General features: G+C 37.8%; 1 protein-coding gene across 1 annotated transcript in view; it reads left to right on the top strand.

Annotated features, from left to right (window-relative positions):
- Positions 1-18,866, top strand: part of UBN2 (ubinuclein 2) — a 48,821-nt gene that overhangs the window by 27,975 nt on the left and 1,980 nt on the right. The window contains exons 7-16 of the mRNA XM_086479989.1: positions 1,139-1,209; positions 1,903-2,032; positions 3,317-3,435; positions 4,097-4,210; positions 5,489-5,632; positions 9,315-9,365; positions 10,735-10,777; positions 11,426-12,964; positions 16,929-17,175; positions 17,941-18,030. Coding sequence (XP_086336115.1) covers positions 1,139-1,209; positions 1,903-2,032; positions 3,317-3,435; positions 4,097-4,210; positions 5,489-5,632; positions 9,315-9,365; positions 10,735-10,777; positions 11,426-12,964; positions 16,929-17,175; positions 17,941-18,030 — 2,548 coding nt within the window. The remainder of the gene's footprint in view (positions 1-1,138; positions 1,210-1,902; positions 2,033-3,316; positions 3,436-4,096; positions 4,211-5,488; positions 5,633-9,314; positions 9,366-10,734; positions 10,778-11,425; positions 12,965-16,928; positions 17,176-17,940; positions 18,031-18,866) is intronic.

The following is an 18,866-nucleotide window of genomic DNA, read 5'->3' as shown; positions in this document are numbered from 1 at the left end:
AGTTTTTAGCTATGTTGTCACCAGTCACTAAAAATTTTTTAAAAGGCAAAGATTTTTAATTGTTTGAATATTCAGCCTCGTAGCATGTTGGCTGCCTCTAATGTTTGTCAGTTACTATAATGATACTACACTTGCCTACTTTTCTGCATGCATATCCTTTTCCAGCTCGTCTAGATACTTGCTGTCTGGTACCAGTGACAGAATCTAAGATGACAATAAGCCTCTGAAAGGGGGTTTTGTACTCTGGCTGCCAAAAAAAATTGTTTTTTTCACTCTTGACTTCTATAAATCTGCAGAGTGGATGAACATTAGAGAGATGATCTTACTGATTTTTGTGGAACGGTGCAGGGAATTGGCTTTCCTGTACAAGCTGTCATTGTGAAAATAAGAATCTAGATGATAAGAACAAAGGTAAAGGAATTCTGCATGGAAATTCCTGCGAGATCAGTAAAAACTTCTAATAAATGTATGTATAGGAATAAAGCCGTCTTTTTTTTTTTTTCTTCCCCACCCCAAACAGACTCAGGAAGAAACCTGACAAAAGTATTAGAGATGTAGTCTAAAGTTGGTGAGAATGCTGGACAGCACCAGAAAAGAGGGATGAGGTATTCCTCTAGCATACATAACCCTTTTGTAGAAATTGCAGTGAAGGATTGAGGTGGATCTAAGACAACTGGGAAGTTGTATTTGGATGAGGCATACAACAGAGGTAGAAAAGGAGCCTTACATAGATTGAGAGTGGAAATGTGTTGATGCTCTTGCCTGCTTGACTTGTCAAGCAATGCTCCTCTTTTTAAAGCAAACAGTGGTAGTGGAATGTTGCTGGTGGTGAGATGATAAAAAATCTCTACCATTTTCTTCATGGTTATTGAAAAGATGAATGTGTTACTATCAGTGATCTAGGCAAATTATAAATAAAATGATTGTTTGCCCTAGAGCAAGGCATTTTTGAGTATAATAATAATCCTCACCTTTTTTTTTCTAAACAGCTGAGTATAGTTTGGTTTTGTTTATTTTTTCCAAGTAATGCTGTTCTCTGCAAAATAAGAATGTGATACAGCTGTAAAAATAAAGATACAAAGGTTATTGGGATAAAATGCTCTATGAACTTTTGGGTACTCTATTGCTGTGTTTTCAGGCCGCCAAGATGTTTGATGAAGAAGGCAGGAAGAAGTTTTTCACACAAGACATGAATAATATTCTGCTGGAGTAAGTGCTTATCTGTACAACCTTCCGTTTTTGGAAAGGGGGTGAAAGGAAAAGTACAGAAGAGGAAATATTATTGAGGTTGTTCCAACAGCCCTTAAAAGTCAATGAAGGTAGATCAGTCTAAGCTAGTTATTAGCTAAAGAGATTTATATATGAATACAATTCCTGTTATGACTATCTGTCTGTCTTTATCCAGTGTAAAGTGTTTTGTAGTGCACTGTGTCCTTGACTTCATATGTAAAATTCAACAAAACTGCCATTATTTCTTCCTGTCGCCCGCTTTCATAACTCAAAACACCTTCAGCTTTCATGAAGGAAAGTGTGAGCTCTTTTTGCTCTGTAAGCTTTCAAGTAAGCATTTAATATAGGAGGTTATGTTCATATTCTAAGAAACAAAAATTAACCTCTAGAAGACTGTAGCAGTCAGAATTGTATAGATTGATGTGCAATGGTGGGAGTAACAAAATTTGAATGGCAGTATTCAACACTGGAGAAGTATATATATGAATTGCTTCTTGCTATTGATTAAGACTTCCTCCTTTGTAAAAAGTTTATCTGAAAATGTCCCAAGCTGCTATTTTTATTATGCATAGCTAGAATGTTATGCATACAAAGCTTCCTTAGGTTTTTGTTCAGTTGTCGTCTACATCTTGGAGTGCCTCCCTGGTTGACTGTCTCTTGTTTGTTTGTCAGTATTGAGCTACAGTTACAGGAGATAAATCCTGCTATCCGCAATGGAGTGTACTCTCACCTTGAGGCTTTTGTGCCATGCAATAAGGACACACTGATAAAGCGTCTGAAGAAGTTACATCTCAATGTCCAGGTAATGATGGGGTGATTAGCTCCAGCATGAGTCACTTATGTAATAATGATGAGGACAGAATGCAGGAGAGTAGAGCAACAGCCATAGTGTTCAATGAAGCAAAAAATTTTGGATCAGTTGCTAGATCAGCTTAAAAGCTTTTTTTGTATACCTGCTATTGTCACTACTGTAGGAACAAATATTTTTAAGTATTTCAAACCCTTTATTTGAGAATGAAGTGTTTTCATCTTGAAAGCTGGGTACAGTGTACGTATTAAAGTAGCAGAACTAGAAAGCCACAGTAATCATGGTTATGACAGGATGAAAAAAAAATACTGTTGCATTCATACATTTTTTGTCAAGAACAAAAAAAAGGCTGGATGGATAATAGATGACCCAGCCTGTACTGTTTGCAAATTTGCCTTTGTGGCTAGGTCTTGCAAATACTTAATATGTCATTTGCGGTTGCTTTTCTCTTAAAGAATATGTTTTCCTATTGAATAAAAAGTTACCTGTGATCTGGAGTATCCTGACCTGATTCTTTTGATGAAATCCAGGACTAAATCTTGCAGAGGATCTGAGGATCATGAATGCAGCGATCTCAGAACTTGCTAAGGCAGCAAAAAGATTCATGTGCTATTTCTAAACAGTAAGACCTAATAGCACATAGTATTCTCATTCTTCTCAAGCAATTATGATTAAGAATGTAGAGACAGAAGATGTAGGAAGAGAATTTAAAACATTTAAGGGAGTATATTACTTTAATGTTTGAAGTTCTTAGTCTTTGGAGACAGTTCTAAATACATAGTCCTTACCTTTGAGATACAGAAGCTACATATAATAATAATAATCTAATACTCAGATAATCTCATACAATATTTTGTTCATTACCTAGGATGTTTTTATACCACAGAGTTTTTGGAGACTTGATTAATTGGATACTTATTTGCAAGTATTGAGATACTCGTTGGTCAAGTCATCTTGCTTTTTCTCTCGGGTTTTCTTCCATTCCCTATTTTGATTAAAAAGCATTATTTAATGATGTCATGCCACAATGTTTTGGGATATTCATGATCTGTTTCCTTGTGAGTATCTTTCATTTTTTCTGGTCTCAGGACTTAGATGAGTTGTATGAGAAACTTCAAGTATGTGCATTTCTGAAATGCTGCTACACCTAACAGAATTCAAGTGCCATGCAGAAAATAGATGTTGCAATCACTGAGGAGTGATAATTTTTGTGAAACTATCTGAAACACTCTTTACATTGCATCTAACTGGACTGCTTTGGTGTTTCTCTATTCACAGGATGACCGCTTGAGAGAACCACTGCAAAAGCTGAAACTGGCTGTCAGTAATGTCATGCCTGAACAGTTATGCAAGTATCAAGAGGACTGTCAGGCCCGCAATCAAGCCAAGAATGCTAAGTAGGTATTTCTGTAGTCTGTGCATGCCCATTCCAGAGTCCAGCTGGAAGTCTGTCTCCATGTTGTTCGTTCCTTGAGCTCAGCAGAGTACTCAGGTCCAGTTTACAGGTGTCTTAAGTTTTGCACTGTACAAAGTCCTTAGTTTTATGTAAGTGATGTTACATCTGGCTCTAGAAGGAAATTCCTTTAACTGAATGAAATAGGTCTGAGAGAAAGAAATTATAAACTGTGAGAAGGATACTGGTGATTCTTCAAAATGCTGGATTAATGGAGGAGGATGGTGTGTTCAGGTTCTTTATATATTTTGTGCTTGTTCGTTGTAATTGTTTCCTCATGGCTAACTAGTTTTAGACTTGGAGAAGCATTAATATTGATAAAATAGATAAGCATCCTGCCATTTCCCAGTAAAGGCACTACGTGAAGCTAATAGACAACATTCTTGACAGCACCCATGCAGTGTGTCCTTTTCATTTGTCTCTGGTGACCATGAAGCAGTGAGGAAAGGAAGATGAACTGTTACCCTTTCAGGAAGGGTATAATGAGAATCTGAAGACAGGTCCCTTTTTTCTTTTACCCTAATGCCTAAAATTACACTCCTTTCCCAAGGAAACATTTTGTCTGTGTTGTATACCTATAAAGAAAACAATTGCTCTAACCATAGGTTGCAAGCGGAAGATGAACGAGAGAGAAATGGATCAGAGGAAGATGATGATGAGAAACCTGGAAAGAGGGTTGTGGGACCCAGAAAGAAGTTTCATTGGGATGACACAGTGAGGTGAGACAAAACTACCTTTTCCACCAAGGATTTTCACTGACTTCGTAAAAGGTTCTCCAAGGTGATGTTAATACATGATACTGTTTAATAATTTTTCTCAGTAGCTTTGGAGAGTGTTGGGGCTAAATAGGCAAGCTAGAATGCCTCAATTTTTTCTTACAATTGAAAGGCAAGATCATCCTATGCCCAACCCTTTTTTCGCTCTATCTGCTTTATTCAAATACATGAGAATTTTCCTGGTCCTAGGACTGTGAGCTTCTTTAAGCAAAGAACAGGTGTAAGCAGAGTTATACCTGCTTCCCACTATTCTAGGTATAGGTCACGATGATTTCTGCCACAATAGGGCAGATCACCAAAACTGGCAATGCTGGTTTGACAAGCCTCCCAGTCCTTGGGCAAGCCAGCATCTGGAATGCGTGAATCTTGGCTCCTCACATTCTCTCTGAACACAAATTCTGTTATCTCTCAAGAGCAACACTGAAATGATGAATTCTCACTGTTCCATTTCCTAGAATAGATTTTACTGGAAACTGAGATTACTATTATTTGAATAATCTAGATAGGCTTTTAAGCAAGCAGATCCTTCTAAATGAGTGATTTCCCATGCCAGATCTAAGCTAATTTTAATACACATATAAATATTATTAAAAGGGGCTGGTGGACCTCTCATGATGAGTCTTTCAGTATGTTAAGACAAGCTTAATGGAATATATACAACCAGTATAGTTTGGACTGATCTGGTGGGAGCCATACTTGAAGATACTTAAATCTGTTGATTTTTTCATTCAAGTGTCTCTGAAAGGCTGATGTTACTTTACTGTGTACACTTCTGTATTTTTAAGGACAGTAAAAGACAACATCCCTGTCAAAAAGAATCTTCTGAGATATTCAGTGTAGAATGGATTTCACTGGCTTTCAGACCTTCTCCATCTTAAATGAGATAGAGGTTACTGAGCAAAGTGAGAGGAGATGGTTCAGCTAGGAGGAAACCACAAAGAACGTGTAAAACCAATTACAAAATGATAGTAAGTATGAAAAAAAAACCAAACGTATGGTTTGCTGGAAATGGAGAAGTGACAGTGGCAGATCATACCAGTTGTAGTAGCAAACTTGTGCAGTGTCAGATTTCCAAAAAAAAGTGATCGGAACTGACCCCTTCCTATAACTGGCAATGGACAGGAGCTGTATAGCATCAGTGCTTCCATTTCTCAGGCTTTTTCTGCTGAGCTTTTGAAAGCATCGTTTCTTTCAATATATTTATTGTACTTCTTTCTGTAGATCTCTGTTGTGTAATCTTGTCAAGATCAAGCTGGGATGCTATGAGCTAGAGCCAAATAGAAGTCAGTCTGCTGAAGATTACCTCAAAACCTTTATGGAAACAGAAGTGAAACCACTTTGGCCAAAAGGGTGGATGCAGGCAAGGTAAGATACCTGCTTTATATATCTATTCATTTTGGTGTTAACTATTTCTTTCATCTTCTTTATTGTCATACATTTGACTCAACCAGGTACTGTTAATACAGGGTAAAACTTCAAAATTGTCAGTGGAACAAGAATATTTTAGAAGAATTAATGGTTTTCAGTCTATTTTGTTTGCAAGCCTGAGAGCTAAAAAAGCACTGTTTTTCTTGTCATCTGCTGGGGACTGAGTTTATGGAAGTTTATAACAATGCATGATGCTTCATTTGAGAGGGAAGTATGAGGTGGGTGTTAACTGCTTGGGAAGTTCTTTCTGTGATATAGAAAGTGATAGTGATACAGAAAGCAGTTTTGCCTATATGTAAGCAGTCTGATAATGCGGTGTGACATAGACTTTACAATTATAAGCTGGAATTTCAACATGGGAGCTGAAACTAAGGTTTGTGCTTTTTATTTCCTGTATGCAACTGGGATGCTCTGTGATGCTGCAGTTAAAAATACGCTAGTTTCATAATGAAAACTTATACTTGCTTCCTACTGACTCATTAAGAGGAAACAACCACACAAAGGGGCAAGAAGAAAAATGAGAGCAATTAGTAATTGTTGTGAAATTCAAATTTGACAAAGTTTGCAAACATTTTAACGTGGAAGAGAAGCAAATATAGAGGATGTGAGTGCTTTCCTTCTGTAGTACCCATTGCAAAAGACAGGTTCCCATCAAATCTTGACCTAACTGTAAAAGCTAAATGATACAACAATACTAATCAATTTGCTCAAGAACACTTTGATTGTAGGTTAGCCAAATCTGTATCGAGCTGTAAAAATAACTGTACTGAGCTATTTCCTAGAATAGTCAGTGTAGAAAATGAGGGTATAACAAGCTGCTTGTGAAATGGTAATGAAAGGAACAAATGAAGTTTTACATTTCTTGGCATACAGCTGACTTATTTCTGTTCAAGGATCTAGTTTCGTAGAGTAAGTATGCTGATAAGTGAGATGTTATCTCTTTTATGAAGATTTTATTGAAGTAGATGAGAAGGAATCACAGTTTAGCTAAGAACAGGTATAGAGATCACTGGTGATAGTGGTGAAATAGTCAAGTGATAGTGGGAGGTCATCCAAGAATACATAGAAGTGAAGCATGTTAAAACTTTGTGTTTGAAAGCCCTATAACATACGGTTCTCTCCTTTCTACACGGTAAGTGTGATAAAAATTTCCATAAGCTTTTAAACTATCTATAGAAGTGGTTTTGGGGGGGAAAAAAATCCCAACAAACTACAAAACCAAAGCGTACACCACACACATACCCCCCCAAAACAAAAAACAGCAAGAAAACAACAAACAAATGCCACCAACAAACCAAAACAGACCGCAAGAGCTGCTTGATCATATTCCTGTTGACCAGCAAGATGTCATTTACCAGCTGGGCAGTTCTGGTACCACAATGATATACAAATTGTCCTGTATTTACAGGGAGGGGTTTCCCTGCTTTCTGTTTAGGCGGTGATGTATTGTAACTTGTAGGCAAACAGTTATGCATGGAAAGAGGAAAATCAAGTATTTCCTGGAATCTGACAGTGATAACACTTAATACAGCACGTTATACGCTGGATGCTCATCTCCTTGGGATGTTAGGGTAGGGGATATCGTGCTGAAGTTATATAATTTGTTGGCTTTATATGTGGCTTCAAGAGAAGAGATATGTAAACTGGAAAAAAAGGAGGCATTTCATGTTAAATGGCCTGCTGACTATTTCATGAGGAATTCTTACTGATCGGAGTAGGTCTGTGGTACCAGAACTTTATGGGTTCAGCCCAGATGAAAAATTTCTTGCTTTTTCAAAGTTGACTGATGTTACTAAGCTATGTTCCTCATAGCTTAGTATAGAAGCATGAGGCAAGGTATTGATCATAACTTAAAATTACACCTTGTTTATTTGTCCACGTGTACCACAACTACCTTTGTCACATGAATTGTCTATGTGTGTAACTTCCATACTCTGCTCCAGGAGGTTGTTTTATTAATATTCATGAATTCTTGTCCTAAAGGATCCCAAAGCCTTTCCAAATAGTGTAACCCACTTTTTTGTAACTGGGTTGCATATTAATTCCATGTGTGTCTGAATAAAGCCTGCAACCTAGATACATGTATGGTCAAAAAATGTGTAAGGAACAGGAAGTCTGTCTCCTTTAATTCCAAGTGTTTCATCATCTTTGTAGGTGGTCGTGCAAGTAGACTTGCAGCACATCTATTTTGCGCGGGTCAAACAGCATGCTTGACTTGAAATCATGATCAGAGAGAAGAAAATCTCATACTGATCTCTCTCAAACTTTTACATTTAAATATATATGTGCAATGGAGGGATTATTTTCCAAGTATGTTCTTGATTTGGAACACATACTGCACTGTCCTTTCTTTTTACCATATCTTTGACTTCAAATTACTGGGGCCTGGGTTTTGTTTTGAATTTTAATTCCCAAATTAAAAAGATTAAGAATAGACAAAGCACAAGGAAGGAGTTGGAGGGAAATACTCTGGAGAATCTGGGGAGGTCAGAAAGTGGCACATTGAACTTGTAAAGAGGAATGTTCCTTTTGCTCCATTATGTTCTTCATAGGCATTCAGTATTCTCTGATGGGGAGCAATGTAATACAGATTTGGAAGTTAGTATGGTGAAGAAAATGTGAAAATGGAGCTGAAAGTGGAATCTTAGAAGTAAGGTATTAGAAATGTAGCAAGAGGATGTCAATGTTTTCTTATGAGATTACATGAGATTTGTGGGTACTTGGATTTTTCATAACTTTCAGCTCTACAGGATGTGTTATCAGTGGTGAAAAGGTCTTGTTTAGACAGCTGTCCTTGATCTGGTCAGTGTTAGTGTGATGACAGTGGTGTAAGAAAATCTTGTCTGTTCTTGCCTACCTAGAAACAGGGAAGGGGACCAAGTCTTCATTAATTGTCCATTTATAGCTGCATTTGGGTAGCAAGCTGTAGGATAGGTACAGATCAGGAATAATTTTGACTTGCCATGGGTCAGCTCAGGAGTTTATAACACAGAAATAAAATCATGTGAAGTGTTGAGATTTGTCATCAACTCTGGCCATTCATCGGCTTTCTAGTAAATTGTGTAAGTCCAGTGTAATTGAAGTCGCAGAAAACCATTTCTGTACACAATGGCCTATACAAAATACTGGAGAAAATTAGGAACGAGCTTGGCTACTGTATTCTGACTTTTCTTCCTCTGCTTTAAAAAAAAAAAAAAAACAAACACAATAGACTGATCATAGATTTGGGTTTTGTGGTTGATATGTGGACACATAGTGTGAAGAGTTTACAATAATCCTTAATTTGTTCTTTAAAATATTTCATTGAAGAGAGAGAAATAAAAATTTATTTCTTCTGTCCAGATGAAGGAAGTAATACTCTGTTATGTTGACTTTTGCTTGGCCATTTACTGAGGTATTTTGAATGTAAACTTGAAATATTTTTTTATAGCATTCTTCTGTTTATGGCTGCCTGGAGCTACATCATGATAGCAATACAGACAAACTACCTGCTAGCTGCTTTGGAGACAGATAATCAAAGGGTTCTTCTGAAAACTGAAGGATACTTGCATATTTGGTGGTCATATGTTGATCGTCCCTGTAGAATCACCTTATGTTTCTTTTCTCGCCACTCTTTTAGGATGCTGTTTAAAGAAAGCCGAAGTGTTCACAATCACCTCACTTCTGCTCCGTGAGTATAATACTGACAACTTATGAGTATCTTGAGGTTGTTCATAGCATCTTTTCCCATCTTCATGCTATCTTTTTGTGGACAGAGGGGAGGAAAGGGAGATATTTTGGGATTTATTGGAAGAGACTTAAAATGTTATTTTTTTTAATGCTTTAATTTAAACATATAACTGTAATGTTCTTGTGGTATTCTAATTTAACTCTGTTATGAAGTAGCTAGGTAACTCAAGTGGTTATTAATTCTTGGATTAACACCTTTTACTCAGAGTATTTCAGAGCACTGTACACTACCTAAATTTTGCTGTGCAGCATATTAAATTGAACTCAGGCTGCAGTACTTCCTGCTCTTCCCCTCATAAATACCTCTGTAACCACAGAAGGCTGTGTATCTTAGCAGAATTTTACCTTCTTGATTTTTTTTTTAAGCAATGCTATGTCCTTCTCAGCAGCTGCCCACATTCACCAGAATTCAAATAGACAATTAAGACTTTAACACCCAAATTGCAATCTTTGTGATAAATTATTAACATGGGATATTTTTCTACATAATAGCAAAACTGAGTCATGGTCCACCTACAGCAAGGTCTTTTTTTAACCAGCCATATTCATAGTTGCTTAGGAAAGGAGAATAAATGACCTATAAGATGTAAATCTGTTGATCCTATTGAAGAAATAGAAACGAGAAAAGGAGGTGTGAAATGCTTAACTTCTAAGTTGAAGGTCATGACTAATAATCCTTAATGCTGTCCTTGCCCACATAACTGCAGTTGGCATGATGATGCTCGCTCACTGCAAAAGAGCCTGCAAGTTTCTTAAATGGCTTCTTGCATCAAACAGAAGTTATACAACTATTTCACATTTAATAAGCAACAAAACACTTTTTTTGGAGGGGAAAAAAAGCAACTATTTCTGTGGTTCAAAATATAAATGAGAACACGAAGTATACTCAGTGACAAATGTAAAGTGAAATTATGTAATTATTATAGGTGACTTCAGTTTAGACAAAGCTCTGCTAAGTGGATAAACTCTTAAGATTATAAGAGGCTGAAATTACTTGAAATTTTGAAGTTTCTCTAAATCAGAAAAGTAAAAAACCAGCTCTCCTGATATATATCAGGTTATATCAGCAATTCAGTGAATTTTGCATCCAATTTGCTTAAATACATGACAATAAAAATGCATTAAAGGTGTGCTTGTTCTCTTCCTCCTCTATATTTTAATCCATTTTCTATTTCAAGGATGTTTTATTATTAAAGCTGGACTCGTAGTCATTCTTCTAGTTTATTGGGATATAATCAGAGTAACAGTTAAAGCTAAAATGACTTGCCTTTCTTTTGTCCTCCGATACACATGTATCTCCTCTCTTTTAGGGCAAAAAAGAAGGTGATTCTGGCCCCTAAACCCAAAGTGAAGGTAAATGTGTATTTAGATAGCTGAATTTTATATGACCATTTGATACAATCTGTTTCCTGCCTCTGACCCGGAAGAATTCTGGCAAAGGGTTCCATCAGGACATGCTACAAGAGCTTATTGACTTGGTGATGTATTACTTGAAAGAAGAGACTTCTGTATAGCTTTGTAACTTTAAGATATATTATTTTAAAAAAAATTTGTTACAAAGAGGTACTAGTTCAGTAAAGTTTGACATTTTTCAATGTGTGCTTTGTGTTTGTTTTCAGCTTGTATTAAATTTGGCAACACCGGAAAAAACGTGTGGTTGGGAGGATAACAGAGATTCTTATTAGACACCACTAGGTGTTGTCTTAGTTCAGTAGCAACTTTACCTAGTGATCAGATTAGATACCCTGTTTTCACAGCATTGATTATTCTTAACTGTATGGGGCACTTTTATGTGGAGCAACAGTACTAGGTTTTAAAATGCAAATTTTGAATTAGTGCACAGGACTCCCAACACCTAGATGTCATAGGTATCTTAATATGTAAATTTCAATAGTAGATCTTTGGTTCATCTGAATTTACAGAATAATAGTATTAGTCTAAAGTATACTTTAGATCCAGGAGGGCTATTAAACCTGTCTTTTCTTATCTCTTCATTCTCAGGACTCCAGTCCAAAGAAAGAGCAGAAAACCTGTATGTCTTCAGTCAATTCAAGTTGCGCTGCTGTACTGAGTTCCAGCACACCTGTCTGCACCCCAGCCACCTCTAGCTGCGCGCCAGCTCCAGAGACGATCTGTTTGGACGACTCACTGGATGAAGACCTCTCTTTCCACCCACCCTCCCTAGACTCTATTTCTGATGCTCTGGCAGTTATCAATAATGGTGCCAAGGGATCACCTCTTGGGTCCACCATAGACACACCAACATCCAGACCTCGCCCTGGGCTGAGGGAAGAGAAACTAGCAAGCATTATGAGTAAGTTGCCCCTGGCAACTTCAAAGAAAGTAGAGCCCACTCAAACACCCCATTCATCAAGTCTTATTGCTGGTCACACAGGGCCAGTACCAAAGAAACCCCAGGACCTAGTTCACACTGGTATCTCTTCAGGCCTTATTGCTGGATCTTCAATTCAAAATCCTAAGGTTTCCTTAGAGCCTTTGCCAGCCAAACTACTTCAACAAGGACTACAGAGGTCAAGCCAGATCCAAGCTGCTTCCTCCTCTTCGCAGACTCATGCTTCTTCCTCTAAGACCCAAGCAGCTATTTCCACCTCCTCTCAAAGAACCAAGGATGCTAATATCTTGGTATCCTCTTCTGAGGCTCAAGGTAGTTCTTCCTCAACATCACAAGTGACAAAGGTGCACCAGCATTCAGCTGTACAGCAGAAATATGTGTCTCCTTTACAAGCAACTATTAGTAAATCACAGACCAATCCAGTGGTGAAATTGAGTAGTAATCCCAAACTGTCTTGTTCATCACCAGTCATCAAGGCTCAAGATAAGTCTGTAGTATATCGCCTGCCTTTGTCTAATCCCTCATCTGGAAGTGGCTCTCAAGTGTCTCACCCACTGGTTTCTCGGACAACATCCAGCACCTCTACCTCTAGTAACTATTTAGCCAAGGCTATGGTGTCACAAGTTTCTTCCCAGGGTTTCAAGCCTCCCTTCTCCATGGCTGCCTCTCCCAAACCTGCTGCCTCTCCCAAGCCCGCTGCATCTAAGCCCTCTGTGACACCCAAGCCCAATGCATCACCTAAATTTTCATCCAAGTCCACCTCATCCCCCAGGCCTGCAACAACACCCAGTTCTTCCAGTTCAAGTGCACTAGTTTCCCAGAGTAGTCACTCCAGCAACAACCCCCTTCATAAACAGACCAGTGGTGTAAATATCAGCAGGCAGTCTCCCACAATGAATTTGCTGCCCTCTAATCGCACCTCAGGCCTTCAGCCTGCAAAGAACCCTCAGGCTTCTTCAAAATTGCCCAACTCTTCTCCTTCTGGAACTGTTGGTAAAAATAATTTGGGTGGAGTTGGAATGAATGTACCTGCCAGCAGAGGCAGTAACCTTAACTCAAGTGGAGCTAGTAGGACTAGTCTGTCTGGGGGAGCTGGAAGTGGAACACAGGGTGCTACTAAACAATTGTCAACTCCACACAGACCATCTTCTGCCTCAGGGTCTCCAGTTGTAGCAGCCAGTGTGCAGGTACGCATCTAACGAGTTTACATTTAAACCTTGAATTAATATTGATCACAGTTATTTTGTAAACATTCTTTCTTGCAATATACTGATTTGAAAATGTGTCATAAATGTGATGTTTATACTTTGCTAAGCATGAATGCTAATACTGGTGAAACTTTCACACTAGTGAGTAGGTATTTGCAGCTGATGTGAAATGCAAGAATCGGTGTGGAACAAATCCTCACTAAAAAAATGTTGGTTGGTCTATACTGTGGAACAGATTCCAAGTTGGTTTTTTTTAAGAACACTAGAAAAGGTAAGCTTTGTGTGGCCATATTTTCAGGGGATGTGGTGTTTTTTTGCATTAATGGATTGTGTGTTCTTGCATATTTACTTATTTGTAATGATGATCTTACGAAAAGGTGTCTTGGTACATGTGTTGCCAAAGCTTCACGATTAACTTGCAGAACAAGAGTTCAGTTGCTTGTGGCTTGAGTATACTGCGAGGCTTGTATTTAAAATTAGTGCTTACAAGGGCTTTTCTCTTGTATTTGTGATTAAATATGTATTTTATTTTGTAGGATCTAGACAAACTGAATGAGACACCTCATTAATATATAAATATCCTAGAAATTGTTTGAGAGAGCTTATGCAGAACTTCATCACTGGAGATAAAACCAGTTGTACAAAGCAAATACTTTGAGAAACAGTTCTAAAACCCACACAAACGTGTTATTTACCCAGAAAACTATCTGCTTTCCCCAGTTGTGCGTTCTTACTGGGAATGATTTAATTACTGAGATGATTGGAGGTTTTTCCTCTCTCTTTATTGAGCTCTCTATCCTGAAGTCTTCACTAAAGAAAAGCAATATTGTTGTAAATTAGTCTTGGTATATGGCAAATTGAAAAGCTTTGTTTTTTCTGAACAATGTACGTAATAGCTATTGCACAGGAGTGATATATATTCATCTTTTAGTAAGGGTTTATAATCTTTTAGCTTGCTGTCAAGTTTTTCTTGATGCAGCTGAATAACAGGAGGAAGATGATTTTTACAAGACATTTCAATGGTCTTTCAACCTACTATACCTTATACCTTAAGTCTGTTACAGTAAACAAGATGTCTGGCAGGCTCTGACACAGCCTTCTCATTATTTTGGGTACTTTGAAAAAAGCGCAGCCCATACCTCTGTAAGAACCACTGAGGTACCACACAGGGCTAGAGAAGAGCTGAGCCAGGTACAGTGCCGTTAGGGTACTCTGGAAGGTGCCTAGAGGAGACAAAGCTACAGTGAATGAACTGGGAACAGAGTTGTTTCTTCCTGGAGCAATCAGCAGAATCCAGTGCGTACAATTGCTATGATGTAGAAGACAATGTGCAATGGGTGTGGTAGTGCTTAAAGATGAGGGAATTAAGTAGTATTGTGTTGGATGATCAGATGAATTCTGGCAAACCTTCCTGTGGTTAAAGGCAGGTAGGTTTTTTTAGAAACACTGATCACCTGGGGAATTAAATGCATTTTGGCAGACAGTGATATTGAAGAGGACTGGAGGGGGGAGGTGATGGGTAATCAAGTAATATGAGTGCATGCTGTAATACAGCAAAATAAGGTGTGCTGGTATATAAAGGGGGGAAAACAGGTAGAGGTACTGATCAATGTATGGTATGACTAAAATTATTGTGACTTTACATGTGGGTGTTTTTGACATTTCAGAAGTTGCTTTGATAACCTAGAAATGGTTCAGAAGAATGGTGCAGGGAAGATAAACTATGGAATAAGGCTGTTGCTACTGTGCAGACCAAGGCTTACTCAGTGGAGTACCTTCAAGAAATCAAATTGCCTCCCAGTCCAAGTACACTGAAGGAGAAGAGATTTGTGTTGAGGGCTTTATTTTTCCTTAAAGATCTAATGGCTGGCTGCTGAACTTTATGAGTTCCAGACTAGTTAAGTACAATGTGCTAAGGAGTTAGTTACACCTCTTAAAACTTTGCATAAGACTGAAAGTGAATCTCCTTTCCATTAAGGGTTTAGGGATTTAATTCCGATGAGATGCTATTAATCAGTCCAAAGATGAGAATGGTACCAGAGTTGCTCGTTAGAATATCCTGGTTTGCTTATGTTAAGACTAGACTAGGTAATTTTGTGTGATAATAAAGATGTTTCTAACTAGGAAGGGTTTCCAACAAGTGTTTCCCTCCTTTGTCCTTTTTATTGACACAGTTATTTACTAGAATATAAGGTTACACCTGTTGTAGCTCCACAGAAATTTTACTCTGGAGTATTCTGTTAAGTTACGTCTTAAGAACACCAAGCCAAAGTCATCTAAAATTCAGCAATTATTGTGTGTGATTTCCTTAAGCTCTACCTACCATTAGTACTCTTAAACAGAATCTGTCTTAGACTTCTAAGGATCTTAGTGACTCAGATTTACATGAGCAGGATGAACTATTTTATGAAGCACTATCATAGGTGGAATAAACAGAAGCATCTGAACTGCAACTCTTTTAGGGTATTCTCTGTAGCTCTTCATCACTGAACTTCCCTCACCTTTTTTTGGATGGGTAAGCAAGGTTTTGGCAGAGCACACTACAAAGCTTCTTTCTGTTTTCAGGCATCTTACAAATCCACAATTGCAAGAGATTACTTTTATTTTGTTGCACAGTAAAGATTACATAGTGAACGGTTGTCAGTTTTTGTACATAGGCTCACTGTGAAATTAGTACTTTTAAAGGCAAAAGAGAATAATCATGTATGTTGAAGTGTTTAATCCTTTTTTTTCCTACTTGTGGGATGAAGTACGTCTTAAAAGCTGTCACTCCTAAGATGACCAATACAAACACTTGCTACGAACATCACACCTGTAGTTTACACTTACAGGGTTACTATTTTAAAATTTTGTTTTCTCATAAGCAGCAACTAACCTTTCTTTTTCTGCTCTATCTTGAACACCTTAAGACTGAAATTGGTATTAGAAACTTTATCCCTGCTAGGAGTTTTCATCACTTTGTTGTTTCTGTAAGTTGATGTTACAGAACTCTAGGAGAATTCATTTTCATTTTAAGCTCACATATTCTTTAAAATGATTCCGAGTTTTGGTTTTAGTTAAGGCTTACTTGCATAAATGCACAGGTTTGAAGTTCTCTTCAGTCTGAGGTCTTTTTAACTCAAATATTTAAGATACCTGAGCTTGAGTCTGATTCAAAACTCTAACTGTTTTGTAGTGGATTATTAGACAGTTGAGCATTAGCGTATAAAATAACTACATGTATAGTGAAGGAAGGATTGATAAACAACAATGAACTGTTCTAATGTTTGAGGAATTCATCTAATTTGGCAACTGTTATAGCTAAAATGTTCTCGCTAATATTGCATTTTGGTTTTTAATAGTGAATAACTTCATTGTTACATATAGAGTGGAGAGATTATTTTCCTTTGGCTATTGCTTTGACATGTGCATACACACCTATGCGTGCATGTGTGTCTGCACCTTGGTAACCTGACTTCTCTCGAAGTGTAGAGGTTCTTGTGTATGAATCTTAATTTTCAAAAATCATTGCTTCTAAGCAACCTCTTTAGAAATAAAGTTAGTGTTCTGTTAAGACCCAGATTTGGAGAGGGGAAGGTAATACTGTGCTTCTAAAAAACTTCAGATCTACATCTGATAATTTTGTATTATCAGTCTAATAGAAGATGATGCATCAGATTCTGACTGGTAGACTCAATGCATGATTAGAAAGGAGATAGAGGAAATTACCTGCAAGTCTGAGAAAAACGTGATAGGTGAACCATACTGTCATGTGTGAATCTGAGATATAGTTGTACTTGCTTAGCAGATGACCAGTGGGGAAGACCTCCTAGGTGGATAAGTAGATATTTATTAATAGTTTAATACACTTCTTCATAGGGCCACACTTAGTGAAGTGTCAATTCTTCTTAAAGAATACAACTCAAGTCTTTCAAATCTTGAAGTATTCCTTTTCTTTATACAGTCAACAGCAGGAGCATCATTACTGGCTAACGCCTCACCTCTGACTCTCATGGCATCACCACTGTCTGTAACCAGTCAGAACGTGACGTCTGCACCATTAACTCCTTTTGGGATGCTGGGTGGCCTTGTTCCTGTGACCGTGCCCTTCCAGTTTCCCTTGGAGCTGCTTGGCTTTGGGACGGACACAGCTGGAGTGACAACCACCTCGGGATCTACCTCAGCGGCTTTCCACCACAGCCTAACTCAGAGTGAGTGGAGATAGTTGTCACTGTGCTATAAGGAAAGATGCATCCTGAAAATGGAAATTAGAAAGGGAGGCACTAAAGTTCTGAGGGACTCAAAGTTCATGAAAATCCCTACAAGAGAGTAAATGTGATTTCTTCATTAGTAAATTTTTTATATAATTATTCAAATGTTATCGCCGTATAATAAATAAGCTTGACTTCATTGTTACATTCACAGCATACTTAGTTTTGAACATGCTTTTCTGGGTTAACTTTTAATGCCCTATGTTTAGAAAGGAACATAGCTTAAAAGTCTCCAGATGTCGCAATACAAATAAGAGACTTATGGTGATTCCTCAAGATATCCTTAGCTCAGTAATCTCAGATATCAAACAGTTCTTTTATGAGGAAGTATTAACCAAGATGACATTTATTTTTCTCATTGCTCAAAAATAAATTATTTGGGTTTAACCTATATCAATTTTTGGCCTTTCTGCCGAAGGAAGTTACATGAAGAGTTGCATCCCAATAGCGAGGCGTGGTCCTTGCTCTGACTTTTGATTAACCTTGATCTGAATAAGGTCTGTTATTGTTGACTTATTCCAACCATCCAAATGCTATCAGGTATTTATTTTTCATTGTTGAGATACATCTTCACAAATCTGTGCAAATCAGCATGCTACTGTAGCTGCACTATAAAAATAAAAACTTTGCATTACACGAAGGCTGCCTCTGTCCTTAAGATTTATTTTTCATCTTTGTTGCTCTCCTTTTTTTTTTTTCCTCCAGACTTACTGAAGGGTTTACAGCCAGGTGCTCAGCATGCAGCAACGCTGTCTCATTCACCTCTGCCTGCTCACTTGCAGCAAGCTTACACAGGTAAAGACATTGTGTTTTTCTTACTTGTAACTTAGAAGTCAGATTTCTGCCCTAGACTGAAATACCATGTACATAAGAACTGAAATGGTTTTAAAGACAACACAATACAGGGACAAGCTTTGGTAGCAGCAGACAGTACACATTCTATTGTGGCAACGTTTTTGGAACCTGAACAATTTTTTTTCTATTTGTCTTCAATACCAGCAACAAAAGTTCAAAATTTTCAATAATACTTTATTGTAGCAGTCCTAGAAACCAAATTGCACAAATTCAACTATGGGGGAAAAAGGAATACTACTTCTGGACATTTAACATGATTGTTTACACGCTGCTTAAGGTCTGTTGGTGAGATTGTATTTTCCACTCAATTTTAATTTCTCCTTTGGAGGAGAAACTGACCTTCCATCTAGAAGCTTCTTCATGTTTTTTCTAAGAGTGTATACATGTGTGAACAGTGTGATGGTATCCTGATGGAAGATCTGCCTTGCCTGGGAATTTCATCCTTGATAAGAGCTGCATGTTATAATTGAGAAGAGAAGCCTGAAGTAGAACATCTCGTTTTTCTGTTTGTTTGGCTTAGAGCTGAAGAACTATCATAAAGTTTTAGAAGGCGCAGTTTAGAGCGTACTCCTTTCTTTGACACCTGTAGGGCTTTTTTGCTGGAAGAACAGAAAGGGTGGCAGCAGCTTGGTGGGGGTTCTTCATCGTGTTCTCAGAGTCCTCAGCCCCAGAAAACTGGGCAGTGTTGCTCTGAGGCTGTGAAAACAAACCAATCTACTATATTTGGTACAACCTTAATTTTTTGTTACAGTCAGTGCAATGGGTTGAATACTAAA

This window comes from Leptosomus discolor, chromosome 1 (genome assembly GCF_034619465.1).
Source record: "Leptosomus discolor isolate bLepDis1 chromosome 1, bLepDis1.hap2, whole genome shotgun sequence".
NCBI lineage: Eukaryota > Metazoa > Chordata > Aves > Leptosomiformes > Leptosomidae > Leptosomus > Leptosomus discolor.
The sequence above is the reverse complement of the archived record's forward strand: the minus strand, read 5'-3'. Positions and strand labels throughout refer to the sequence as shown.